A 26,936-nucleotide genomic window follows, 5' to 3' on the forward strand; every position below is an offset into this window, starting at 1 on the left:
TTATAGAGGTATTATATCTAAATAGGTATTACCGCCTAAATGGAAAATCTATCTAAAACCTAGCAAAGGATTTAGGTTGCTAGCACAAAAACAAAATACACAACTTTTAGTCAGTTTGAGTCACTAAATTAATAACCAATCGCCCCGCCTATTTACTAAAGACAAAGAGATGGACTTTGTAAACCACAAGATTCTAATGTTGATCCTACAAATAACAGAAGGCTCTTTGACCATCACGATAATGATAGAATGTATAATGGCTATAAACTCATTCCTGTTAAACATGAGAAGAATTAACTAGTCAATATTGATCGTTGGGATCAGCCGAGTTACACACAGAGAAAGCATTCACCTCCTGTAGGGTAAGCTTTTGTCCGCAAAGTAACTCCTCGCCCAATTTCAGAATTTTCAATGACAAAATAAGATGTTTATGGAGTTGGCGGAGGCTTATCACAGAGAGAAAATGGAAAAAAATATTTTAATGTATAAGATAATTTACATGGATGTATACAATAGACAGAAATTACATAATTTATACGATCGACGCCTACAAACTTCAAAACTAAAAGATTTTGGTGATGATTTATAATTATATTTATAATATTTTATTGTTACTTTTCTTTATCCACTTCTAAATGAAACAATAATTACACGTCATACATATCAACTAATCTAAGAAAGTATAGAAGAGAAAGACTGATAAATCAGATAGACATACTATTGATTAAGTACTTGATTAAAGAACACGAAATTTTGTTTTCTAGCTAACTGAAGCATCTTAGCTAAATTCTTTGGAATCGGTAATTAACTCAGGAAAAGAAGCAAATGTATATTTATCACATTCACCTGTAAATGGAAATCTTACAGTTGCAGTTAAAATCTTTTCTACTTCCAAAATGTCGTTTAAAAATCGCCAAATATATATTCAAAATGATCGTCGTTTTCAGTCTGTATCGGCATCTTGTTCAAATTCAAGAAGGTTGGTACATTTATGGGCAGAGAAAGAGTTCAGAAATTGCAAGCGAATATTCGAATGTAATCTTATTCATTTTGCTAAACCTATTTTAGTTAATGAAAACATAATTATATAAGAATTAATTGGATAAGGGAATAACGCAGCTCCAAGACTAGTTGATGTTGCAAAATATCTTTCTATTTCAAGATTAACAAAATGCTACTATTCAATCATGAGAATGATGCGTGATCTCTATCAAATATGCAAGTTAGTACATGGAGATTTATCAGAATATAACTTATTATTTAATCAAAACAAAGTATACTTGATTGATGTAGGATAATCTACTGATGTAGACAGCGAAGTGGCTCTAACTCTACTTAGAATAGATATCAGGAATATTAACTCATTTTTCGCCAAATTACAACTCTCGACTATCTCGAACTCTGATTTCCTCGCGTTTATTGTATCAAACGGTGTCCCAGATTTTGATAACACAATTGACGAGAATCTTATTGACTGCTGTGGCCCTACGCCAGTTTCGCAAGGGGTCGTTAGTTGGATTCGTACATTGCATAAAACTGCATAGAACCGCGATTTTGAGTCCATTAAATAAGATGATGCTTTTATTGAGACCAGAATATTCTAAAATCTCAAAGAAACTGGGGAGTTTTGCGAAGATAAATCAAGACTTGAGAACCTCGGTGTGCACGTATACGAAGAAAATGTAGAGGTAAAATATAAAGAAAGTAAATATACACGAAATGATATGTTGGTAGAAGGTGCTGAGGAGTCTTTTGAGGGCGACGAAGAGCTGTCGGAAACTGAAAAGTTAATCGTCGATATGAACTCTTTGAAGAGAAAAAACTTCACAAAAGAAGAGTGGAAAAGGATATCAGATAAGTTAAAAAACATTAGGACCGAGAAGCGAGGAACTAAGAAGCCAAAAGTGCAGAAAAGAAGAGAAAAGTCTAGGGCAGCGAAAAAACGTGGTAACTGATTTTTACTATCCTAATTATTATACATTATAGTATACTTTTTTTCTTAAATGCTTTGTACTTAAATCGCACTGAATCTGACACACCATTTCGTCCTATCTAACCGGTGTCTCGCAGTGAAGTACCAGAACAACATTCTGAGCACTTTCTGCAGCAGCAAATTGTCCAATTTTCCGCCCCAGATGGGCTTCGAATTTTCGTGCAAGGGCAGCGGCCAGGTGGTAATTTCAGACGGCCGGAAAGTCGCATTTTTCGACCCGCACAGCCTGTTCATTTTCGATGTATCGAGCAGGAAGCTCACAGTCCGCAGGATACCCGGAATTCTGAACCTCGGCCTGGCGCACAACGAGACGTTTTTAGTGCTCGCGAAACGGGGAGTACTGCGCGTCCGCTGGCAGGGCTGGCATCCCATCGCGAAGTGGACTCCCGCGAGCAGCGCCGCTGACTACTTTTTCGTATCTCGCGGTGCACTGCACTTCGCGGGGCACGAGGTGCTCGCGGTCGAAGTGGCAGACGCCGGGCCGATCGCGCACGTTTTGCGCGTGCAGGAGCACATGTACCTCGTCCAGTACGAGCAAAATGCACTCCTTCTCGATTTCGAGCGGCGACTGCGCTACGCGATTGATGGCCGGGCGCGCAACCTGGAATAGCTCGTCGCGTTTTCTGCCGGGAAGCTCCGTACGTAGCAGCACGCGCGCTTCAGCTAGAACCTGTATTCGCTGAACCACTTCTTCGAGAGCCAGCTGCTGCTCCCGCGCCTGCCGGCTCCCGAGATGCTACGCGTACGCCAGGTGGGTGCGGCGCCATTCCGGCGCTACTTCGCGGGCGCGCTCGCCACTGCACTGCTGGCGCTAGCGCTCTGAAACGAATTCGTCACTCAAACGCAGCGTACCAGGCGAGCACGCCGGCCATTTCGGGGTCGATTTCGGCTTCCCGCGCCGCAGTTTCTCGGTCCACGGAGCAGTAGACTTTTTATAGTGTGATCTCGTCGTTTTTGATCGCGTAGAGCAGCCGGAACAGCCCAATCGCGATTACCTTCAGCTGGTCGCCATCTATTTTCTTGTGTGTCCGGCTGAGCGCGGGAACGCGCTCCAGCTGCTCCACGATGTACTACTTCACATCTATTAGCGTTTTTGAGTTGATAAACTCGATCTTCTCGGCAAACTGTTCCAAGTTGACTACTTTTTTGACACGCTCAAAGACCTCACCGAAACTGCCTTTCACACCATCATCATAGTGCAGAGGTAACAGTGAACCAGTTACACCGTCGTTCTGCATCCATCCACCTTTGGCATCGGCCTTGTCAAACGCAGTGATGTAAGCTGTCGCACTGATCACGGGTGTGTCGTTGAGCAGATCCAGACCTATTATGTCTTGATTTGGGCCCACACGGCCTATGCTGAGTCCAATCGGGTTGGGACGGTGGGGTGCGCGGGTGCTGAACAGACCGACGCGGCGTGTCTGCCGTGGGGCTAAAGTGGAGTTGCGGTAAGTGAAATTGCGGTCGAAGTGGAACTGAAAAAGGGCGTATGTGGAAGGAAGCTGCAATGGTGGGCGCAAGGTGGTGCGTGAGTCGGCAAGGTGCCCCAAGAGCGGTTGCCTGGTAGCTTCAAATTTTTTATTGATACAGTTTTCTGTATGAGAGAGTGGAGAGATTTTGTAAAATGTCTATATCAGTGTTTATGGTGGTTATGAAGCTTTGGGATTGAAATTGGCATCTGTGGGATTCTTTTTATGTTTCTTCATGAAAATCAGTTTCTGCTGTTCCACCGCTATTATTGTTTCTAGAGTATCTATTTTCTCTCTTAATGCGAAATAATTATTAGTGTGGTAGAGAACATAATTGTTGAACATGGATGTCTGGTCTTGCATTTTGAAAGGAATGGAGTAATGAAAGAAGAAAAAATTAGTCACTTATAATACACTCATTTGATGATCCATGCATCATCCATAAATACAGCTGCATGAGGACATACCCAAATGCATTGACAACACGTAATGCACAAATATGAGTTTTTAATCGCAACTTTCTTGGATGTATGATCTATTATCATGATTTCTACAGGGCATTATTTCACACATAATCCACAGCCATCACATTTATCTGCATTTATTGTTATTCTTTGCCTTCCTTGCATTTATTTACAAATTTATTATTTAATATAGTAAAATATATTACTCCTTATAATCCACTCCTCTAATGGAATAGTAACTTATTTAATTCCTTATATTGGAAAAGATTGTTGATGAGTAGTCGTAGGAATCTTAATAAATATAGATTAAAAACTATATAAATAACCTAACTCAAATGTATTAGGATTCAGAATAAAATCTCGCTTAAGCTAAGCTTGTTTTATAAGAAAAGGAAGATATTTTATCTCTTGTGTAGTAAAAAATATTAGAAGTAGAGGGTAATGAATCAATAGAAATTGATGAAATAACTGTTGATTATCTGAGACTCTAAAATTAAAAACTTTAAAGAGAAAATGAATCACTAGCACAATAGTTTCAAGACTTGAGATCTTAAGAACAACTAAGTACATCTATTTCTCATAATGAATTAGAAAGCTATTTCAAACAAATATCTGAGCTTTAGCAAAAAATAGAGACATAAGATATATAGGAAAAGACGATAGCTAAAAAGTTAGAATCGTAGACAAGTTAGATACCAAAATTATAGAATGAATTGAACAAAGCAAATCAATAGATTAAGAACATAGAAAATAAAACGTCCCAAAAATATTAAAAGGAATTAAAGAACTAGTAAGATCAAATTATTTTATTATAAAGTGAACTGGAAAAGTTATAGAAAGTATAATCAGATCAACAACAAATAAAATAACTAAAGGAGAAATTTGTTGCTATTAAACAAGAAAATGCTAAACTTACTCAATCAGTATCATCATTGAATTAAGTAATTAATAAGCTTAATATGTAGTTGCAAGAAAAGTAAGTTTAACAAGTATAAAAGTAAGATATTGAACTATCCTTACTTAAAGAATAGTTAGAACTTTAACTCTAAGATGTAGCATAACAATAAGCTGATATTGAAAATATTTAAATGCCTAAGTTTTATGAGTAAGAACAAAAAAATTTATAACTAGAACAATAATTACAAGTAAAGAAAGATGAAATAGTATAGTTTGTTAACTAATTATAGTGCTTAAAGCAGTAGCAGACACAATAACTTAGCTAATCATTATTAGTAAATTAGTCTTTAGAGTAATCTATTGAGATAAAAAATTTAAATATAAAAAAACTAGAAAGCTAAATTGTTGAGCTAGATATAAATGTTTTAAACAAAAGTACAGAGCTTGAGCTTCTTGAAAAAGTACACGCTGAAGTATTAATTCAGAAAACGTAATGTCCAGTTAGATATATTGTTGTAATCATATTGATGATTTTTGCAATCGTTCTTCAGTATTTTGTGCAGTGAACTAATAAATATATTTCAAATAATGTCACTTAGGTTAAAATTTGCTAGATAACTCTTTATCAAAGAATGAGGCTAAGGACTCTAATTCCTGGAGAGAGCTCACTAATCCTTTTAATTAGTCAAAATTTTAATTCTTTTAAGCTATTTACTGTAAAGCTCTGAGAGCTATAGTATCATATCCAGAAAATACACCGAGTAAATCTTTTTAAAGACATTTTTCAATAACTTCGTTAGTAGCAAAATTAAGTGCCTATGATATTTCTCCGGAACTTGTCTGTAACTGTTATTAAAGTTATTTTATTTTACTAATATTATCTAACTATTCCTCTAGTATATCATTATAGAATTTTCCTATAGAAAATACTGGGCATTGAGTTTTCATTGCTCTCATTACTACTTATGAAACCACTAGTAATGCCTTAAAATTAAAAGATTTAAATGTAAAAGATGACTGATCTCTTGAATATGAGATATATAGTTTAGTAGTATTGCTTGTAATATTTGCAGATTTATAGAGTTAATTCTAATCCTGGATTGAAAGATGTTTAAAAAGATCAATGTATACTTCGCTAGAAATTAATATGTTATTGACTTTTGAATCATTTAGTATTTCAACTGGAGTATTATACGTAGGATTTTTAACTTTAAAATTTGGATCAATAGAACAAATTTAAAATATTTATTGTAAATTATCCAAAGAAACTCCAGTAAATACAGATGATGATAACTAGTCTAAATTTTAATTTTATAATTCTTATGTATCTATTGACTATAATCTTATATATGGAATTATTGATGTTTCAATCTCTGCTTTAATATTAAGGTGATGTTTCTAGTAGTTGTAAGTAATGATCATTTCATGCATAGATTATGTAGTAATATATGGTAAATTTTTAAATAATAAAGATCTTTTTTTCGAGTGAAATTATTATTTTTAAGGTAAAGTAAACTAACTATATTCAGCTTATGTATATTCATCATGAATAACATTTTAAATATCTGTTTGTGTTAATATTGAACCTAAACCTCCTAGCTATTATTAGTAATCATATTCATACACCTATTAAAACGCATTATATCTCACATTATCTATCTAAAGGACCCCTCCAGTTATTTCTACATCAGGAACTCCACATGAAACAGTAAACCCTTCCACAGATGGTATTAATTCTAAATTTTACTAAACTTATTATGTAATTTTAGTAAAATCATCTCCTGAAATATTGGTTTTAGTTTATTCATCGATCATAAGCTAGGCAACCTCTGCTCTTAATCTGAATAATTCAATAAGTTCAATTTATTCTTGCGTTTACTCTACTATTTTTTTAGATTTCTTTTATTTTTTGACTTTTTTCTTGCTAATACCAGTAGCATCAACTTAATTCTCATCTGGGGAAATTTTTTCTTCTTTAGATGATTTTCTTTTTAATCTCTATGTAAGAGGGCCTCCTCTATCTGCATATTCTTCTAAGTAATCTGACATAGTCAATACAATGGGATGTTCAAGTAAAAATAACTATTATTAGTTGGATACTAATAAGATAATTTATTTACAGGTTGACATAACAGTATCCACAATAAAAGGAAGCTCACCACCGTCAAGAAAAGTTGCTTTATACTAAGTCATGAATGTTCTAAATAAATCATTATAAATCATGTAGTCTGAAGATAAGGTTGTAACTGAATTTTTTGTAATTGGTTCTGATTAGTATAATAAGGTTGGTACTAACTTAAGATTAAGTCTCTCGTCTTTTATCAGATCTAGCATTGCAACTCCATATGAGGAGTCCTTATATACCAGACAAATAAAAGGCAAAGGACAACTTATACTAAGTTACTATTCTATATATTGATGATGATAAGGGAATAACTCTGTATCATGTGTATATTGTCCTAATGGCATGGAATAAGGTTTATTTAGCATGAATATATTTTATACAAATTTTTCTCCAACTTAATTTATGTCATCAATTGTCGTAAGTAATTTGAATCCATCATTATTAACATTATATATTTTCATCTTACCATTTTGGAGCCCAATATATAATAAGTCAACATAAGAACCAATGTATTAAATTGGATTTCTTGGGAAACTTCTACCCTCATCTATAAGATTTTCATTATCATAAAGTCTAAGGTACATATCCTAACAAAAGCAAACATACTTTTCATTAAATACTTCTATATGTAAAATATCATCAGCAGCCATAGTCCAAAATACCTCCTTATATGGTTCCTACGTTCTAGAATGAGTAATTTGGTAGCAATACACATAATCTTTTTATACTACAAGAATATGATTTTCCTTTAGCATTTTCATATGTTTAGTAGTATGTTAAAGCTAAAATTATGTTAAAACTTATTTTGTTTCATAATCGTAGATAATTAAAAATGATTCTAGTAGCAAATTTTGAGCTGCTATTGCTATATATTTCCTAGCCCTTGATACAAAATGTGTAGATGCAGTAGGGACAAGGGATGTAGGTGAGAATGCTTCTTAGTTGAAAAGTCCAACCATTTAGAATGTATTGTCAGTATGATATGCAAACTGTGGTTGTGAATTTGTTTCAATTGCTTCATTAGTTTCCAAATAATTCAAGTTTGAAATAGCTGGTTTATCAAAAGTAATTTATACTGTTTATTACATTTCAGAGGAAAATTTATTTATCATTAATTTATAATATATAATATACAATATCAAAATTAAATCAAATGGAAAAAGTGATTTCATGCAAGTATGGATCCTTGACTTTTACAACTTACGGTGGAACACTTTTGTCAGCTATAATTAATGGATAAGAACTCTTATTCTTATCATAATTTTCTAATCACCCACAAAGCCCAGTGAGAGGTGGGGTGCCGGTCTGCTGGCCCTGGTTTGGTGTTGACGCACGTGGACGCCATGGCACAGTTAGAAATTAGATCTGGGATATTATTGAGATACATGAAAGCGAAAGCTCAGCTATTGCAATACTTTCAACGACTCATCAGGATCTCAAGCTCACCATTACGTTTTCGCTAACAAATATTTTTAAAGTTTCTCTAAAGACAACTAATAACGGCAAGACTTTCCCCTCGTTCTCAGCTGCCCTGCACACTTATTTTAAGGCTGGAAAAATATTTTCAGTCACTGGACTAGGCTCTTCTTATATGGATAAAGTAATTTAGAAACCACAAAATAATTAGAAAACTGATATTGATTTTCAGACCACAGTTGATAGAGTTTACTCTATTTTCGATTCTTAAATTGCCTTTTCCAATATCAAGATGACACCTTTAAATGCCGATTCGATAGTATATTGGAATCCAGGGAAAATTGCTTAGGAAATGGCCGATTTATAATCTCCTGAGGGTTTTGTTTGCATCGAAGCTGCCGTGTTGGAGCGTGGTGATTTATAGGAAGGGGAAGTGGTGGAGTTTGGGTTTGAAGTATAGGTGGAGTGATATACTACTTGTTAGAAATTTTTACGCACTATTGATCGAGTTTGGGAAAATTTGTAGATATATTTGTTTAATTTCCAGTTTGCGTAAATAATATACTGATAAGTTAATTTTTGTATCAATCGAATTTACTCACTGAATTTTTACTTTTACTCTTCCTTTATAAATCTTTTATGCGATTGTTGCTGCTCGATTGACCCAATCTGGGAGATGTTAGGATTAAAATGCATGCAGAGCGCTATCTGTGAAGTTGTTACAGTTATTTTTCAGAAGATCATAACTCCTTGCCTGAAACCGGTTTGCAAGGTTCAAAATAGTTTAAATAGTATTTTATGGTTGGGCAGTAATAGGTTAAAATGTTATTTTATCTATTATATTCAAATTCTAAGATCCACACACATACACACCAGTTCCATCCTCATCAGCGTAGCCGTATGCTAAAGCGATCAAATTAGAAAAGTTAATCTCAGTATGGTGAATCCCTAAACCAAGTTTAGTTAAAAAATTGGTATCGGTGAGTCTATATATATTAATTGTAATCGTTAATTATTCCAATGAATACAATGGCTCTAAATATTTTAATAATCTGAGAAAAACAGCATTAGAGTGTTTATATCTGGCTGCAAATTACTTGAATTCTATTGGTGTAAGTATATTCTCTTAATTAGATATATTAATTTGTTATTTTTGCTAATTTGATTTTTAGCTAGCAAACTATATTTGTTATTTAATATTCTATATAGATTCTTATTTATCAACCTGTTTAACTTATTATAATAATTATGTTATAGTTTTCCCACTTATAGGGTCAGTTATTTCTAATTTTTAAGAATTTTAAATAACAATGTTGCTCATTTTTGGAATATCAATTCCTTAGTTCATTTCAATATTACGCATCTAAGGAAGTGCAGGTTAAGCAAAAAGCTCTTCAAATTATTCTCCCGTCATCTCTTACTTTGTTAATTCTAACTTCTAGCTTTGTAAAAATAGTTATTATACAGATTTACTTTATTCTGACTTTTACATAATATTATATAAATATACAACTAGCGATTTATTATAAATTTTAGCCAGTCTCCCGTAAAGTTACTTTAATTACACCTATTTGCTTTAAAGTTGATGAAAACTTGCACAGATAGAAATAAATTCAAAGTTTTTAGGTTTCAAAGACTCAAATTTTCTATAAAGTTTGCCACTTTAATCTGCATCGTCTGTATTAAAGAATACAATCATGTTTTCTACTCCAAATTTGTTAAGCTAGATTGAATTCAGAAAGATAAACAGTTGCTCTAAGACTTAAACGTCACTCTAAGCTATTTCAAAAGCATAAAACCTTCGGTGGCAGTTAGATACTTTCAATAAAATTTACAGCGACTGAGTATTTAATTGTTATTTTAATTGCTAAACAGTAAATGGTGTGCTTGAAACCTAAAAGTTTTATGTGTTAATAAGATGTGCGTTTGGTTAAATGTCTTTTAAAATAGCAAAATTAGAAGTGTTAATAGATACAAAAAGAGGCCTTTGGAAATTTTCCTAAATTGATGATAGAATATTGTTTCTAAGCTACTAAATGCTTATAATTGAAATATTGTGATTGAAAACAGGTTACTATTCAGATTGAAAGTATTGTATCTTCATTTTTAAGTAATAAAATAAAGAGACAAAAATATTATTAGTAAAATATTATATATTTATAATCTCGAAATATTTTTGTTTACAATGTACTAGTAACTAGTATAGTCTAAGTTTAAGGATAGTACATCTTTTATGACCCCAATTTTAAATTTTTTAGGTATATACTAATTAGTGCCTGATTTATCTATTATTCCATCGTTAATATAGTAACCAGAAGATAGTAATAAAACATTTTCACTCTTGAATTAGTAAGTATTTAAAGATTCATAAAAGTGCAACTATCTATTTATATTAAAAATTTAGTCACATTTTAAGTCAATTCAGGAAGCTTTTAAGCTTTGTAATTCATTAGAAAAGTAAGCACTTACTAAACTTATTAAACCAATCTACATTAATTTTTCAAAGTCTAGTTATAGAATATTAAGAGTTATAGCTGTAATTATTGCATCAATATTCGATTTTCCTTCTCTATCTACAGATATTTGTCCTGGAATTAGGGCATTTTTACCTTCTCAGGATTCATTTTAAGATCCAGATCCAGATGTTCGTTTACAAGCTTTATTATAAAATTGTGTAGAACCAATTAATTTACTTTTTGATGATAATGAAACAGTAAGGACATTTGCAACGGCAATGATAAAACCATAGTAAATATAAGATAATCTTATATTAGGAAATATCCGATCTGCCAGAATCTTTGCAATTTCATAGTTGATGTTAAAGAAAAATTACTTCAAATAAATAATAAAGATATGTTTTGATTAATAATCATAAATAATATTATAAATAGCAAAAGATATGTTGATTGCGTTTGCTGTTACAGGATTTGATATTAAAAAATTTGAAGTTGATATTTCATTTTAAAGCGAAGTAGAAGTTTGTTTTTAACTTTGTATTTTTATAGCATTGAAAGAAAAAGAAGTTGTTGATAAGAAATTTTTTTAATATTTTGATTAAAAACAATTCGGTTTTAATGAAAAAGATAAGATTAAAAAAATAAATGAACTGATTAGTAATATATGTCTTGCTGATATGAATTAAAAAATATAAGAATTGCTAAGTAGAATTAGTAGCTTTTAATCTTAAGATGTATCATATTGTTTAGATTTATTTTTAAATTCATATATAGAAGAAATAACAGATAATTAAATATTATATGACCTTTGTTAGTAAATTTTAAATCCATAGTAGATTAAAAAATTGTTTAAAAATGATGCCAATTACACAAAGCATCTAAACAAAAAATTAGTAGAGTTTGAAAAATAAATTAACCTTATGTAAGTTGAAAGTATAGATTTTAATTAAATTTTAAGTATTACACCTTTAAATTTTCCAGATATAGATAGCATAAAGTTGTTTTACTAAAATTGTCAATTTTTAGATATTAGTTTTAATGATAAAGATGAAGTATTTTTTATAAAAGTAAGTTAACTATCTGAATTACTTTTTATACTTTTGCTTAGAATGAAAGAGGGTGGTGAAAGAGATAATGCTAGTACTTAAGCTTTTATTAATTATTTAAATTATCTAATATCTTAATATGGTAAAATTTTATATAATATTTTATACGAGGGAGTTATAATTGATGATGAAAATATAGATAAATAACTAACAAGATTAAGTTTATTTTTTTCCTTTTTAAATAAGTTGTTAATTATTCTCGGTAATTCTAGGAAAGCGTTTAAGAATTTTTAGATACCTAATATGGTTTAACTATCTATTCTGTTATACTCATTAAAATATTACTTATTTACTGCATAGGATGTAAATAAACTTAAAGACGATAACCTTATCTCAGTTTGCTAAGAGTTATAGAACTAAGTATTTTCTATGTTAGAATTTCAGGATAAAGTTATTATTTCTTGTATTGATTTGCCATTATTTAGATCTCAACTATAAAAAATACTGAAACAAAAGCTTAAGATTGATGAGTTATTTACCTCATTAGTGTTTGCATTTAAGTTGATATCGAATTATAATATTGATTAGGAATATGAATTTTCAAAATTATAGAAAGATCTATAGCCTGAAAATTAATTAGGTCAATGCTTTTCTAAAGAGATTAATAGTTTTTTCAAGGCTCAAAAAACAGATTTAAAGAAGGTTAAAAAAGAATGGATAAAAATATCTCTTTGGGCATAGAATAAATCAATATATGAGGGTTTAACGTCAGGTCTTGATAGTTCAGAATTATAAAAGTTCTAACATTTGTGATAACTTATTATATTATATAATATATTTTTTCTTAATAATGTAGCCTACAATTATTTCGCTAATTGGACGATAGTGTTTACCAGTTTAGTCTATACCTGAAATAATTCAACAAGATTTTATAACTTCTATTAAATTGCGACGTTAATCTATCAAATCATTGGTATCCGATGGAAATGTACAAGCTATCCGAAATTTAATATTCACCCCTTATTAATTTGACTAATTTTATTCATAAATTTTAACTAAAAATAAATATATTTCTACTGCACCAACTCACCGTACAAGTAGTAATGAGGTTGCTTAATTGCTATTAAATCCAAATTCGTCATTCTTCGAAATTAAAAATTTAGATAAGGCAGTTGATTCTCTTATTTACTATTTAGCTCTTACATCATCTCACTTTACTCCTCTTGTTAATTAATTTGAATAGACAGTTTAATCTAAACTCGATACATCATAACTTTAGTCAATTGTACTTTAAGAGGTTTCAAATGAAGTATAATAATAAATTAGAACTACAGAATCAAAACTTAATTAACAGAATGAAAAGATAGCTTAAATTTAGCATGAAATAATTTAGCTTAAATAGATATCTGAAAGAATAGATATAGGTAAAACACTAGCTTTAGAGCAATTTTAAAAAATTCAAACGGCCTAAGAATAGATTAATTGCTCAAGCAAGTCTATTCTAACTAAGGTGTAATATTAATTCAGTAAAAAATAGACTAAGGTATAAGAACTTTAAAAATTATTAAAAGTTATTTAGAATTATATAACAAATGATTTGACTTAAAAAGAGATAGATTATGAATAAATGAAAACTAACTTTACATCAGAAATTCAAGTGTATAAAAAGAAAATCATTTAACTATAAGATTAAGAATCATCAATTAAATTAAGGCAATAAACCCTTACGGTATAAAAATAAGAAATTTCGAAGAAATAGTTAAAATAAGATTCAAAATTGAACAAGTTTGAATCAGAAATAACGTCAAAAATAGATACTTACACAACAGATGTGGAACGTTAACTGGTAGAGTTTTAATCTAATTTTTAAACGTTAAAATTGACATTAGAAACTAGTAAAAGATGTTAAAGAGATACTGATGCATTGATGGCAAGAAATTAAAAATTAGAGGAAGAAATAATAGCTATAAAAAAAGAAAATGCTAAACTACGCGAGAAATGATCAAAATTATCACTTAAGAAATTTACAGTTTAGGAGTTACTCTGGTGACCAACGGGAGGCAGGGTCATACGTTAACAGACCTTGCAGCATTTCGTAATATGATTCATAGTCGTCTTTAGTTTCTCTTAGATATGGGTTTTCAATTTCATAACGTAAATGCCGTAATTCACACTATGGTCTTCCAACTGCTTTTAACACAGCTTCTGATGGATAAAATTTATCCTATTTTGCAATTTAAAGCTCATCCATCTATTCTAAATGTTGCGAATAGAAATAATAATCTGACTAAACAAAAAATCTCTTCGATTCTTCTCTCATTTTTCCATTTTGCACTAAAAAGAACTATGGAGGGGTACCCAGTAATGTAAACATCTACCGACATAACATATGAGATGAATTTGATGGGAAAACGGGTTGAAGCTTGTGCATTTCAAATATGAGGCAGCCAAAAGACCACATGTCAATGGGAAAAGAATATCGCAATCTGTACAAAACTTCTGGTGCTCTAAACCATCGAGATTAAATATAAGAGTGAAGCTTATCTTATTCGAATCTAACTGCTGAACCGAAATCAATTAATTAGAATTCACCATCCTCTGAAACCATAATGTTATCTGGTTTAATATCAGTATGAATTAAATTACGTTATTTGAAAACTAAAAACCACTAAGCCATCTTTTTAATTATAGGTTTAAGCTCTGTAAGTGAAATTCCAGATCTTCTTGCTCGAAGATGCTTGCTAAGACTCTAATTCAACAATTCCATAATAATAAAAAAATGACCTTAATAATCAAATGTCTCAATTATCTTTGCTGTAATATTCGTATCTTCAATGCTTCTCATAATAGTTGCCTCTCTTTCGCAAGATTCTCTAAATATTTTTTATTATCTAGCTACTTTCGCAGCATATTATTTACCTTGTTAATTTTCTACATGTAATACTCGTCCAAATGAACCTTATCCAAGTAATGCTAAAACTTTGTATTATTTGAACATCGAACCTGGTCTAATCGCATTAAAGTAACCATCAGAATCTGTAAACGTTTCGCTATGTACTACAAATGATCGTGTTAGTTTATTCATACCCTGTGCTGGTTATTAAAAGGATTAATTTATAGGAAGAGTCATTGATTTTAGAGCGGATTGGGTTATTGAGAGTTTAATAGAATATTAATATAATATTTCAAAGTTTATACAAATAAGTTATATTATATAGTATAATTTTTAGTAATAGAAAAATTAAAAATTTGATAAAATAATCAATAATATTAACACTTCATAAAAATAAAATATAACATCATTTTTACTTATTAGTTGGAGAAAATACGTAATATAATACATTACACTTCAATTTGTAGAATATATCATCAGCATACAACTTCAGATATATAAATCATATAAATTGGTGAAAAAGAGCTAGAGTTATCATTGTTTTTCATTTGGACACAAAATATAAATTTAATTAGTTTCTTATTCATACTACTTCAATACTTATTCCCTTCGCCTATTTTTCCGTGACTAAGTTTTAAAACAAAAAAATATATCAATTTTGTATAAAAGAAAATATCTAACTATTTACAATCAAATAACTAAATAAAAGGTCTTTTAATTTATCCAAATTATACTAATTTCGTATTTCTGGCTATTTTATATGGTTTTAATTTTTACTTTAGCATTCAACATGATCTGAATGCAGTTATTATTTTTATTTTTGTAAGTGCGATAATAATATAATTGCTCAATATAATCATGATGCAATTTACGTTTTTTCAAATAAATATAAGAATAAATGTTAAGCATTAATTGTAATTTACTATTTATATTTTATGTTATCTTTAGTTTGAATACAAATAGTTCAAAAAATTTAATATACACTCAATACACATTCAAATAAATAGTCTCATAAGTCGCTTGAAAATTGATCGAACTTTCATACTTTCCTCTTTTTCTAAGACAAGCACTCGTAATACATCACTACCCTTTGCTAAAGTGAAAACAGTTGCTTAATAGTCTACAATTGGCTGATAGTTTGGTAGAAAATTACATTTCGAATTTGTTAATTTACTAATATATTCTGCAACTTTGATAAACGGCGTATTATCTGGTACTACAAACGGTTAGATTATATGCTTATTTGTGTTCGGAATTATTTTCATTTTAAAAATTTGTAATTTAATATAATTTTTATTATATATATAAATAAATAATTTTTCAATATTAAAATGTTTGTTATTTTGCAATATCATATTAAAGTGACAGAGGAGCTATTTATTAATAAAAACGAGCTAAATCTAGCTACACGACCTTATTTAGAGGGTATACGCCTATAAACAGGAGTTGATATTGTTATTATCTCGTAAAATAGATTTAGACACTCTGTTGAAGCAGGTAAAGTTGACGATAAGAAGCTAAACAAAATATTATTATCAAATGATAGCATTAATATTTTTCAGGTGGCGTTAACAGGAGCTTAAGTTCACCCATTGCTCTAATATTTAATTTAATCGTCTTCCTGTGATAGATAGCGAGACCTATTCCCTGAATTGCACGGAGTTTAACTAGATCTGAATAATGCTACTTGTGCTGTATCAGGAGTTAGGGTTTGCACATGGTTTGTATCGGAATCATATTTATGTAAACGGTGGTAAGTGCTTACAGATACAGATATTGTAAGGGTTATTATTGATTCTTATCTTATAAATGACACGAGAGTCCAAGAAATTTTAACCGGTACACCATTATCTTCAAAATCAATAGATTTAGTTAAATCAGTTAAATATTTTTTGTTTTCATATACAGGTGATCTGTTAGAAAATGATATATCAGGCTAGTAAACTAATGAGTCTAGTCTGAACTCATTTGTAGTTGTTTCTTGCCTTATAATTGTTATGGCAATTGGTATTAACATCTTTTTTATTTATTCTAGATACGAACTTCAATCACCAGAAAATGATTCTTACGTCGGATAGTAGATGCAAGAAACAGAAGAAGAAGCAAAGTTTAAAAAATTAGGTAGGAAAGAAGTTTTAGAACAATTAGCTGGTAACAATGAGTGAAATTTTGTCACTACTATGTTTTTCGTGCAGTTTACGCCTTCATCTATGTTTCCTCATGCTCTAGACGAGATTTACTCAAGAACTCAAGTTATGCTAGCTTCGCTGAACCTCGGAATTAAAATTCTCCCTTTGGTATTTCTGCTTCGAATTTTAATGGATTATGGATAATTTCTCGCTTTAAACCTTGACTTTGGGTAAGAAATTCCTATTAGTTTTTATTTCGCATCCGTGCATTAAGGACTGGTTATAAAGTTCTGATCTGGCGGCCGTGCAATTGTGATAGTAACAATGTTGGATAGTTATTAGCTATTTTCAAAATCTCAAGATTATTTAAGTTATTAGAGTAAAATTAGTTGGAATATTCCTTATTAAAATCCTATCTATAAACGATAGTTGGTTTTGGATTAAGTAAATTTTTAATTTTTGCTTACATTAAAGGTATTTCACTATTTACAGTGGGAGAAATAGCCATTCGGCCAAAATTAGGTTAATCATTATTTTCAAAGTTTCTTTCTCGTTTTTTGACATCAGCAGGACTTGGTTGAGCTGATTAACAGCGTATTTTAGAATCTTCCATTTTTTTGCAATTATTATTTTTATACAATAAGTTAATATTATTAAAATATTATTAAGCATTTTTCTATTTATAGAATATTTTCAAGTTCAGTTATCACTTAGTTCTTCGGCATTTTTTAATCAACATTTCCTCATACTCAATTTTTGACTTGCTTAAGGATTTAATTTAGCTAAACGTTGCTTCGCCGCGTAAAAAATACTACCCTGATACAATTTTCTTATTAAAAAATAACGGGTTATGTCTAATTTCTCTCTCCAGCCCACAACTCATTGATAAAAAATCTTTGATGTTTTAGTTATTGTTTCGAGCTTTAAATATAGGTGTTATTTATCTTAACTATCGTTCTGAACATTATTATGATAACATTTTTTCATATTTATTAGCGCATTTTAACATTTCAAGATCATTAAGCGAATTAGAGTAAAACGACGGTGGTAAATTTTTATTAGCAATAGACTGTGTAACTATTGTAGGTGGAGGGGTAAATAAGTTTTTAATACTTGCTTAGAATATTGGAATATGAGAGCCAGCTTGAGGAGAAATAGCATTTTTTCCTAAATTAGGATTGCTACTTGTATCAAAGTTCTTTTCTCGCTTTGAAATTTACTATGATAATTCTGGTAGTGAAATTACTGGTGCTTTTTCGAAAGATACAAATGATTTTTTGTTATCAATTTACTTCATTCAGTCAATATCGTTTTGTATTATATAAATTAGTCAACTGATCTATAAGTTTTGTTAATACTTTTAAATGAATATTATATATAATAATTTATTATATATTTCCGCAAACTAAATGCCATTTGCCTTACTTCCATAGATTCCAAAAACTTATTCTCCCTAAGAAGGTATAACTTTAGAATTATCTAAGAATGCATTATTTGCTACGTTTAAGTTAATATCACCTTCTCATGCTGCAGCATCAAAAAGGATTTAAGACTTCAAAGATAATCATAACCAAGCTGTTATAGGGTTTTCTAGTTAGCTGTATTAGTTTTTAACAAATTCTGAGATTGAAGTTTATGATTTTCCAATAATTGAAACTGTAGCTAATACTTAAGCGGATTTACTGATTTATATACATTAGACAGAATAGTTATACGACTCACCACTTGCTATATAATAAATATTTAATGGTGTTTTTGAAATTACTGATTTTCAAGTATGTAGTTAATTTTTAAAACCTCATTTAGATTTAAGAGGTAACTAATTCGGTATATAAAAATAAGACATGACTGAAGTATTTGACCCTGATTTTAACAGCTTTATGGGTTATTTTAGATATTAGTAAAATGTTAATGTGGATTTTAATTAAATTGAAATTGACTAGCATTAATAAGTTTTTGAGAATTCATTGTTAGTTCACGATTATCCATGTTTTACAACTAGGGTTTAAGGAGTATCATAAGTAATTTTCAATGATAAATTATTTGAAATAGAACGATTTGTAAGAAAATAACATGGAAAGGTAGATTTGTATGAGGATCCATTTTTGAAATCTTTTTAGTTAGTTGCTTCTGGATTCTATATCGCACCAAATAACTAGGTATTTGATGAAATATTTGAGAGATTTTCTGGAGTAGGGCATTCTGTTGAAGTAGCTGATGTAAAGGTTAAAAAGTTTAAATTTGAATGGGATGAAGAGGCTGACGCGGAAGAAGATGGTGAAGGTGAGGAAGAAAAAGTAGAAGAAGAAAAATAAGAAGAGGAAGAGGAGTAACATGAATAGTAGGCAGATGAAAAGGATAATCTGGAAGAATAAAACGATGATGATATTGACGAATAATGATTTATATTTAATTATATATATAAAATTTCTTCCGCAAAATGTCATACATTAAAAATGCTCAATAACTAGTAAAATAGATTGACCCAACAAATATTGATTCTATAAAGAAGTTATTTAGTGGAAATTTGGTGAATATTGATGTATTTTCTAATGTTATTCACACATATATCCACAAATCCTTTTAAGTAAATGACACAGCTCTTAATTACTTGGCATCTGCTATTATTGATTTATTTGAAGAATTAGATTCTGATCTTGATGGATTCGTCACATGGTAAGATTTTATTGGTTATTATTCAGAAACGTCATCACAGAGTATTTAATCAAAAGATAAGGCATCAAATGTAGCAACAATTTTTAAGTCCATTCAAGGCTAGTCATCTGCAAATTCTGGGAAAACTGGTAAAATTATTATCGATCCAGTATTCCCAAATAATGGAGAATTCACAGATTTGCAAGGAACTTGCATTAAATCATTTAATATATATAACGAAACCTATTTTTTGACAACTGAAAGCGGTGTTTACTCATGCGACCAATAATTCTTATTTCCAAAATTAATATTTGAACCAACTATTGCCAATTTAGTAGGGCATAAACTCGAAAAAGATATCAAAGTTGATCCACGATTAAAAGAAAAAAGAGAGAAGGAGGCGTTCTTAAAACTTTAAAAACTTGGCATATAAATTAAAAACAAAAAGAAGGAATAAACTATTGATGAAAAAATTGATATTTAATAATACCTAAGGGGAGTAACAGCTCACTAGTTGTCTTAAAATTCGTCTATTTAGTGTTGTTTGGTACTTAGACCATTACCTCTAATGGCGGTGTGTTGTGATTATCCTGTGCTAATTTTAGTTTAACTATAAGGAACATTAGGATTTACTGAACCAATTCCATTAACTAGTAAAGCAGTATCAATGTTTTTCGACAACGAGTCAATGAAATTATATTTAGGTCATGATAATGGTATTATAAGTTTCTATGATATTAAAAAACGCGAAATCCAACCAGATAACACCATTACAACCCCAGATAATATTAAAACTATTTTAAATGGAAGAAATGTTGAAACCCTAACCCGATAAGAATTATTGACCTTGTATCCAGACCTAAAATCATGTGTAGTAGATATAGCAGACGATAATAATTAAGGTTTACAAAGTTCTATTGAGGCTGCTCGTTTAAAATAGAAAATGGCGGTATAGAGTATCCTTAAACTAACAGCAAATGATATGTAGATAACTGATTTAATAACAGAGAAAATTTTTGATGCTAATTAATCAACAATGAAGACACATTTTATTAAATAGATCGATATAATAAAAGAGGACCCGCAAGCATTTTTGGAGGTAGCAGGATAGCCTGGACCTCTATAAAGAGCAGTAAAGGAGTTAAAGCATGGAGGAGTATAGATTTAAATGCAATGTGAATTTATTGACTCAAAGTATGCTGTGTAAGGGGCTGTACGTCATTTATCAGGCGGCAGAGGAAATTGGGAAAGATTAGATGAAACAACAAATATTTTACGTGTTGTAGCATGTGGTAATGATGGCTCTGTTATTATTTTTGATGAAGAAATTGATGTCATCGCTTCTTTTCCAGAGCTTCATCCTGAAGGTGTTGTTGGAATACATGTGTTTAATGATTTGATCACTTCTGTTGGATATAATGACGTTTATTAAATCAGTAGAGAGGCTATAAATTCAGCTTATATGGGATAAATCATATCAGTTGACAATAAATAGTTGGATTTATCCGCTGAGTCAACTAAAGTTAAATCTAAACAGTAGAAGGTTAAGCATACTGATTAAAACGAATTGATAAAAGGAGATTTAATGAAATCGAAGCATTTAATAAATTTAATTCAACCACCTAGACCAGGCAGACCAATTCTGACATCATTTATATTGGGTAATACAATTGGTGTAATTGATCATTAAAATTATTTGACACTATTTCATGCGGAGACTGGAGCACATCTAACAAGGGCTTCTATGTCTATACCTAACCTTTTAAGCCTGCGATTTGGAGTGCCCACATATCATTATTCTAAAGATACAGGTTTTATTTTAGCAGGGAAGTTTATATATACAATGAAGGCTATTCCAAACGAAACAGTGTAAGATGAATAGGCTATATGGAATGTTTTGAAATAATAAGAAGACGAAGAATTAAAATAGTTAGGATTATACGTGGATAAGGAGTAATAAGGTAGTCAGTAATATTAAATCCCTCTAGGTAGTATAAGTAAAAGCGTATTAGATTTCTGTTTTAATTCAGCTACGAATGAAATTGCTTTGATTACTGGAGACTATGAAATAACATTTTATGATGTACATGAAGGAAAACCTAGCAGAACTATTGATATATTGTCTTTAATTCCAGATTCTTAGGATGATATGTCAGGAAAATATATATCTGAATATTAATCTTTAGAGACAGGAGATATTTCTAATTAGTTTTAAGAAACTCATTTAGAAAAGTAACCAAAGGTAGAATAGTAACCAACGGGAAATTCTAAATGGAGGAATGTAAAGTCTTCAATCCCTAAAGTACTTAATTAAATTGATTCTATTAGGTCTAAGAATAAGGATAATATTATAGGTCTTCTTGGAACTAAAATATTAAATCTCGCTATTGACGCAAAAGGTCGTGTATTGTATGTAATAGGAACATCTGGAATAGTAACCTTATACTGGACGACAGCTCAACTTTTTGATATGACCAATATTGGTATTTTAGGCAGAAAAGAAGAATCTGAAAGAAATTAGACTGCCATTGATGATCCTTTTTAAAATTAAGAAGTTCCTAATATTTCAATTTAGACTCATCTAAGGTTGGCGAATAAAAATGTTATCTAGAATAATAATAGTTACTCACTTAAAATTGATTTTGGGAAAATTGAGATAAATAATGACAATAAGAAACTTATTTCTACATAATTAATAGATAATATCTAAAGACAATAATTTTCTGTAATTGACAATAACAAACAAAATCTTTTTATCGTTGATTCGTTAAATCCTAACTTAGTTATTGCTATATCAACATCGACATCATCAAATTTTATGAATGCCCCTATCAATAGTAGAGTTATTAGTATCATTGAAACTCTTCCGTCTGCTAGTGAGATTGAACCTTTATAGAAGTTCAGATCTAATCTTTTATCAATATTTTCATAAAACTAAGTAATTAATGGAAGTACTGAATTTACAATTGTATATAAGAAATTTTTAAAGTATATACCCACATTTTTGATAAATAAGGCGGATCTACTGGCAAAGAAAATTGATTTCCCACATTCAAATTCTTATTTTAGATAAGTTTTATCAGCCTTAGTTAAAAAGTATAAATTTACAGGCGAAGCTTATATAACAGCTATTACAGTGTCTATTGAATAACAACTTATGGCTATCGGTATGTCAGATGGGAGAATTATCATAATTGACTCTTCTACTCAAAAATTTATTAAACAATGCACAATTTTTTAACCTTTTGTCCATATTATGCCCTAAGTTACTATGGTAAAATTCCTTGGTAATTATCCTTTAATATTTTCTGCAAACTCTTCTGGCGATTGTTTCATTCATACAATCAGACCATTCATCCCATCTTGTTTGCTTATTTGTTGTTGGAAGCATGCGAATTACAATCCCCTGCCATATCCATTAGACTAGAATTTCTGTTAACAGTTTATGTTGGAACAATAACATATATAATCCCAAATTGAGACATCTTTACTTTCGTATAGAGAGCTTTCACAAGATAATGACATACGAAAAGACGTTTATAGATTCCTTTTTTATAGACTAATTCCTGACGCACGATATTGGATAGTTTTTCAGGGCGAAGATGATAATCCTGATGTTGAAAAACGTATTAGGGCAAAATAGCAATTAGAAACAGATAATTCAAATTAACAGTAACAAATATTTGAAGATATAGATGCATAATTAACACAAAACTGTTATTCTTCAAGGCATTAGTTCTTAAATTTGAAGTAATAGCTTGGGTCAGAGTAAAAAAATATATCAAATCATTTACATCCGGATATAGCCCAATAAGAATAGGAAGAAATAAAAACTAAATTTACACTTGTTGCACATTAAATTCGTGAGATAATTGGCGTACAGTAGCACACATCTACGAATGCTTCAAAAATGTTTTCATCAATTCAGTTCTCTTCAAATAGTAGTAAAAAATAAAAAATTTAGTCAAAAATTCGAGCTGTTATTACTGCAATGCAAGTGTGTGGGAGTTCTTTTAGAAGCTTTTTGGAAGTAAAAAATGAGATTAAAGTAGTCTATCAATTTCCAATTAAGGAGAAGGAGGTCACTATTCATGATATATTAAAATAGAAAACATTTAGACGAGGAGGTAAGAAATTAGATATCAGTAGCAAGACTAAGAAGCTGATTTAGGACTATTAAAAGAGTCGTTTCAACACAAAAAGTGAACAGGAGGAGATATCTATGATTCGTTGTTCGACGCCTAGAACAAATATAGAACTTAATTAAGAGGCTTAGGGCATTATTTAGCGACGAATTAACATAGGGAAACTGAATTAGAGCGTTGTAATTCCAGTACGCAAAACATCCCTAGATTGCTTAAAAATCAGTATCGTGCCTACTTCAGTTATGTATGTTGATGATACGAAAACTTTGATTCTTGGTGATGAAACTGGATTTATTACGTCTTACGATGTTAGTTCTATTATTAAATAGCTTAGCATATAACATGTATAGTAAAAGAAGAAATATGTTGAAATTGTTCCTAATGCACCTAAAGAAGAGTAGATTTCTGGGTTGATTGAGTAAAATCTGCCTGAAAAATTTACCATTAATTTTACTGAAATTTAATAGAAGCCATTGTTGCTATCTAGTAATAATATCAAATTGAATTATTCTTTCAGATCACATCTAGGATCGATTTAATAAATTTAACATTTAATATCAACAGACTTATTTATTACTTTCGGAGCTGATCGCAGAATGCTTTGCTGGAATTATAAAACGGGTGTTCTTTTCGGTATGGCCTAGAGAGTTAAGCTAGAAAATCCACCCGAAGAGTGGCATAAGGCATTTTAAACTCCAATTACCGATGTATATAAACTAGTTTAAGTTAAAGAGTCGAAAAATGATGATTTAACGTCCATTTCGCTTCTACCTCCACCGTTCAGAATCGAATTTCCACCATCCGCAGCCTATACATGGAATGCTAAACCGGCAGAAATAAGTTAGAACTCTTAAGACTTCATTAAAGCTGGAGTTAAAACTAGTGTAAAATTCGACCAACCTTTCAACCATACGAAGAAACTTTTAATACAAAAACAACCAGTTCCTACAGCAGATTTAGATTCTGCTACAACTCTACTAAAAACCACAGGGTTAACACCAGAAAGAGTTTACAAGAATCGCAACAGTTGGACTGTACGTGCAATGCTCGCAAGAGCAACGCGGGGTCGTGTGGATAGCTCATTGATGGACGAGGCTTAGATGATGGGTTCTTTCGTAGGTGATGATAAACAGTGATTTTTCACTCCAAGTTTTATATATTCTTAATATCTTCAATAATTGAAATCAGCTGGATATCCAGCTCCTACAGCTATTTTTAATGAAGTTGCTAACTTTCGTGGAACTCGCGGAATTATTCATTTTTCCCTTTAACTCCTCGGAGCTGCATTGCAATTTCGTCATGCAGTTTCTTTATCGTTCCTATGTAACTCTATATTTAGACCACCGCTTATCCTTCTACAAGTTCGGTGATTTTGTCCGCGAGCAGTTAGTTTTCTGTTTCTAATTCATTGGATTACAGTGTTATTGTATTGAGCTCGTTTTCTGTTAAGATAATCCGCTAGAAAATGTCATTAAATACAGCTTCCTATTATCCTGTAAATTCATCAAAAACTTATTGCACTATTTTTTCAAGAAGGACCTGTGTTATCGGTTTAATGGTGATATTTGCTGGTACAGGTGATTATAATTGGTTGTTTTCAGAGTCTAAAATCTTAATATTTTGAGATTCTGCAGCTTTTATTTTATCCGGTTCATCCTCATCGATAAAAATGATATCTTCGAGTTATTCATTCATTTAAAATAATATGTAATATAGATGTAAAATATTCACTAGTTGGGTTGACTCAATTATTTTTCATACTAAGACCAATAAAAATCTAAATCTTTAAACATATAACTATTATGCGGATTAAAATACTGTGTTTCCATTAAATCATTACTTGCACGATGTTTGATGGCATTTATTTCATCTAAATAGCAGTCGAATCTTGACATAATTTTTTAAGAATGCTTATTTAGATCATATAAGCTATCTTATACATTATTTATCAGCTACTAGTTTTACTTTAGGAGTTACAGAGTGTTTGAAAACTATTGCTCTAAGTTTTAGTTTAAGAGATTGAGTTTAATCAAATCTTTTGTACTATACAACTTCTTTTTAATCTACTCTCGAAGTTTTATTTGCTACTAGGTGCATTCTACTGTTTCTTATAGTGAACACTTTGTAACTATTAAAGGCATTCTTAGAATAATGGCTATATTATATTCCGATATTATATTTTGAAATTTAATGAAAACCTAATAATTTAACGAAAACAGTTAAGATACTCTTACAATTTAACATCTTAATCCAACTATAGGAAGAAAAAATTTAAAAACTTTAGCAGATCAACTTTATGAATCTAAAGCAGAAGAATATTAAAATAAAAATAAAATAGAAAATTTACAATAATAGATAACCGATCTTAAAGACCATGTAAAAATGCTTACACATATAAATATTAACTAGCAAAAATCAATAGACTAAATTTCATAATTAAGAACGGAAAAGTCATTTTGGTAAGATTTGGCTCTGAGTTAGTAAAAAATAATTGATGACACAAAAGCAGAGAATTTAGTTTCTGAAAACATGAAATTAAAATTTTATATTTAAAAGCTATTAAATAACAAATAACAAGATTGATGTTCATTTTTAGTTCTCATTATATACTTATATATATTTAAAAAGCATAATTCTAAAATGTCCAAAAATTTGTATTATGATTAATAGCACTAAGAGATGCTTCATACATATCAGTGCTATAAATCCAGTCTATCCAGTATTGATTTATTTTATGCAGATTTATGGATTGAAAAACTTAAGGAGAAATAGTCAACATTAGTTTGGACTAAAAATAGAAATGTTTTACTATTAGCACTGATAGATATGGTCCTATAAAATTAATTAAATGTGCCATTTAAGTCTAGACCAAACTCTGGTCCACTATAAAATTTACTCGATGGAGCATAAAGATGTTTTTATGGTACTCGCACACTATAGTAATTAATCTCACTTAGAAATGGAGTCATCGGCCAAAAAAGATATAGAGTTGATAAATTTGCGATTCGGAAGCAAGAATTTTCAATTAATTAGATTTAAGATACTAATTTTGATTAAAGTAATTAACTATTTGACTAAAAATAATCAAATAATTATAAAAAATATGACTAGTCAAATATTGACGATTTATAATTATAATGTTAGTAGAAAGATATAATTATTAAAGAGCTATAAACTTAACTGCTATAATAAAAAATAGACATATAGGCTCTTTATGAACATATGAAAACAAATATTGTTGAGTGAAA

At 30.3% G+C, this 26,936-nt stretch overlaps 20 protein-coding genes across 20 annotated transcripts; 11 read left to right on the forward strand and 9 right to left on the reverse strand. All coding sequences in view use genetic code 6, as the record gives it.

Annotated features, from left to right (window-relative positions):
• Positions 1–39: 39 nt before the first annotated feature.
• On the forward strand, positions 40–579 carry SS50377_24517 (uncharacterized protein; the record flags this gene model as incomplete). The annotated part of the gene is made up of 1 exon (XM_067908358.1): positions 40–579. One exon carries the CDS (start codon positions 40–42, stop codon positions 577–579), a length of 540 nt encoding a protein of 179 aa, XP_067765332.1.
• A 56-nt stretch (positions 580–635) lies between these two features.
• SS50377_24518 (putative RIO kinase 1) lies at positions 636–1,955 on the forward strand (the record flags this gene model as incomplete). Its single annotated transcript, XM_067908359.1, has 1 exon — positions 636–1,955. The coding sequence occupies one exon, from the start codon at positions 636–638 to the stop codon at positions 1,953–1,955; it is 1,320 nt and encodes a 439-aa protein (XP_067765333.1).
• A 48-nt stretch (positions 1,956–2,003) lies between these two features.
• On the forward strand, positions 2,004–2,816 carry SS50377_24519 (uncharacterized protein; the record flags this gene model as incomplete). Its single annotated transcript, XM_067908360.1, has 1 exon — positions 2,004–2,816. The coding sequence occupies one exon, from the start codon at positions 2,004–2,006 to the stop codon at positions 2,814–2,816; it is 813 nt and encodes a 270-aa protein (XP_067765334.1).
• Positions 2,817–2,826: 10 nt separating this feature from the next.
• On the reverse strand, positions 2,827–3,825 carry SS50377_24520 (uncharacterized protein; the record flags this gene model as incomplete). Its single annotated transcript, XM_067908361.1, has 1 exon — positions 2,827–3,825. The coding sequence occupies one exon, from the start codon at positions 3,823–3,825 to the stop codon at positions 2,827–2,829; it is 999 nt and encodes a 332-aa protein (XP_067765335.1).
• Positions 3,826–3,878: 53 nt separating this feature from the next.
• On the reverse strand, positions 3,879–4,091 carry SS50377_24521 (Ferredoxin Fd3; the record flags this gene model as incomplete). Its single annotated transcript, XM_067908362.1, has 1 exon — positions 3,879–4,091. One exon carries the CDS (start codon positions 4,089–4,091, stop codon positions 3,879–3,881), a length of 213 nt encoding a protein of 70 aa, XP_067765336.1.
• A 170-nt stretch (positions 4,092–4,261) lies between these two features.
• On the forward strand, positions 4,262–5,389 carry SS50377_24522 (uncharacterized protein; the record flags this gene model as incomplete). Its single annotated transcript, XM_067908363.1, has 1 exon — positions 4,262–5,389. One exon carries the CDS (start codon positions 4,262–4,264, stop codon positions 5,387–5,389), a length of 1,128 nt encoding a protein of 375 aa, XP_067765337.1.
• A 25-nt stretch (positions 5,390–5,414) lies between these two features.
• On the reverse strand, positions 5,415–8,036 carry SS50377_24523 (uncharacterized protein; the record flags this gene model as incomplete). Its single annotated transcript, XM_067908364.1, has 1 exon — positions 5,415–8,036. One exon carries the CDS (start codon positions 8,034–8,036, stop codon positions 5,415–5,417), a length of 2,622 nt encoding a protein of 873 aa, XP_067765338.1.
• A 65-nt stretch (positions 8,037–8,101) lies between these two features.
• Positions 8,102–8,833, forward strand: SS50377_24524 (Glucose-6-phosphate 1-epimerase; the record flags this gene model as incomplete). The annotated part of the gene is made up of 1 exon (XM_067908365.1): positions 8,102–8,833. One exon carries the CDS (start codon positions 8,102–8,104, stop codon positions 8,831–8,833), a length of 732 nt encoding a protein of 243 aa, XP_067765339.1.
• A 129-nt stretch (positions 8,834–8,962) lies between these two features.
• On the reverse strand, positions 8,963–10,468 carry SS50377_24525 (PPPDE putative peptidase domain protein; the record flags this gene model as incomplete). The annotated part of the gene is made up of 1 exon (XM_067908366.1): positions 8,963–10,468. The coding sequence occupies one exon, from the start codon at positions 10,466–10,468 to the stop codon at positions 8,963–8,965; it is 1,506 nt and encodes a 501-aa protein (XP_067765340.1).
• An 81-nt stretch (positions 10,469–10,549) lies between these two features.
• SS50377_24526 (uncharacterized protein) lies at positions 10,550–12,679 on the forward strand (the record flags this gene model as incomplete). Its single annotated transcript, XM_067908367.1, has 1 exon — positions 10,550–12,679. One exon carries the CDS (start codon positions 10,550–10,552, stop codon positions 12,677–12,679), a length of 2,130 nt encoding a protein of 709 aa, XP_067765341.1.
• Positions 12,680–12,716: 37 nt separating this feature from the next.
• On the forward strand, positions 12,717–13,868 carry SS50377_24527 (uncharacterized protein; the record flags this gene model as incomplete). Its single annotated transcript, XM_067908368.1, has 1 exon — positions 12,717–13,868. The coding sequence occupies one exon, from the start codon at positions 12,717–12,719 to the stop codon at positions 13,866–13,868; it is 1,152 nt and encodes a 383-aa protein (XP_067765342.1).
• A 9-nt stretch (positions 13,869–13,877) lies between these two features.
• Positions 13,878–14,996, reverse strand: SS50377_24528 (Kinase, CMGC DYRK; the record flags this gene model as incomplete). The annotated part of the gene is made up of 1 exon (XM_067908369.1): positions 13,878–14,996. The coding sequence occupies one exon, from the start codon at positions 14,994–14,996 to the stop codon at positions 13,878–13,880; it is 1,119 nt and encodes a 372-aa protein (XP_067765343.1).
• Positions 14,997–16,090: 1,094 nt separating this feature from the next.
• Positions 16,091–16,924, forward strand: SS50377_24529 (uncharacterized protein; the record flags this gene model as incomplete). Its single annotated transcript, XM_067908370.1, has 1 exon — positions 16,091–16,924. One exon carries the CDS (start codon positions 16,091–16,093, stop codon positions 16,922–16,924), a length of 834 nt encoding a protein of 277 aa, XP_067765344.1.
• A 7-nt stretch (positions 16,925–16,931) lies between these two features.
• Positions 16,932–17,501, reverse strand: SS50377_24530 (uncharacterized protein; the record flags this gene model as incomplete). Its single annotated transcript, XM_067908371.1, has 1 exon — positions 16,932–17,501. One exon carries the CDS (start codon positions 17,499–17,501, stop codon positions 16,932–16,934), a length of 570 nt encoding a protein of 189 aa, XP_067765345.1.
• A 93-nt stretch (positions 17,502–17,594) lies between these two features.
• SS50377_24531 (uncharacterized protein) lies at positions 17,595–18,185 on the reverse strand (the record flags this gene model as incomplete). Its single annotated transcript, XM_067908372.1, has 1 exon — positions 17,595–18,185. One exon carries the CDS (start codon positions 18,183–18,185, stop codon positions 17,595–17,597), a length of 591 nt encoding a protein of 196 aa, XP_067765346.1.
• Positions 18,186–18,297: 112 nt separating this feature from the next.
• On the forward strand, positions 18,298–19,290 carry SS50377_24532 (uncharacterized protein; the record flags this gene model as incomplete). The annotated part of the gene is made up of 1 exon (XM_067908373.1): positions 18,298–19,290. One exon carries the CDS (start codon positions 18,298–18,300, stop codon positions 19,288–19,290), a length of 993 nt encoding a protein of 330 aa, XP_067765347.1.
• Positions 19,291–19,328: 38 nt separating this feature from the next.
• SS50377_24533 (uncharacterized protein) lies at positions 19,329–24,824 on the forward strand (the record flags this gene model as incomplete). Its single annotated transcript, XM_067908374.1, has 1 exon — positions 19,329–24,824. The coding sequence occupies one exon, from the start codon at positions 19,329–19,331 to the stop codon at positions 24,822–24,824; it is 5,496 nt and encodes a 1,831-aa protein (XP_067765348.1).
• Positions 24,825–24,828: 4 nt separating this feature from the next.
• SS50377_24534 (uncharacterized protein) lies at positions 24,829–25,383 on the reverse strand (the record flags this gene model as incomplete). The annotated part of the gene is made up of 1 exon (XM_067908375.1): positions 24,829–25,383. The coding sequence occupies one exon, from the start codon at positions 25,381–25,383 to the stop codon at positions 24,829–24,831; it is 555 nt and encodes a 184-aa protein (XP_067765349.1).
• Positions 25,384–25,415: 32 nt separating this feature from the next.
• Positions 25,416–25,829, reverse strand: SS50377_24535 (uncharacterized protein; the record flags this gene model as incomplete). Its single annotated transcript, XM_067908376.1, has 1 exon — positions 25,416–25,829. The coding sequence occupies one exon, from the start codon at positions 25,827–25,829 to the stop codon at positions 25,416–25,418; it is 414 nt and encodes a 137-aa protein (XP_067765350.1).
• Positions 25,830–26,328: 499 nt separating this feature from the next.
• Positions 26,329–26,934, forward strand: SS50377_24536 (uncharacterized protein; the record flags this gene model as incomplete). Its single annotated transcript, XM_067908377.1, has 1 exon — positions 26,329–26,934. The coding sequence occupies one exon, from the start codon at positions 26,329–26,331 to the stop codon at positions 26,932–26,934; it is 606 nt and encodes a 201-aa protein (XP_067765351.1).
• Positions 26,935–26,936: the final 2 nt, after the last annotated feature.

The sequence above is a fragment of the Spironucleus salmonicida genome, chromosome 4, assembly GCF_000497125.1.
Source record: "Spironucleus salmonicida strain ATCC 50377 chromosome 4, whole genome shotgun sequence".
Lineage (NCBI taxonomy): Eukaryota > Fornicata > Diplomonadida > Hexamitidae > Spironucleus > Spironucleus salmonicida.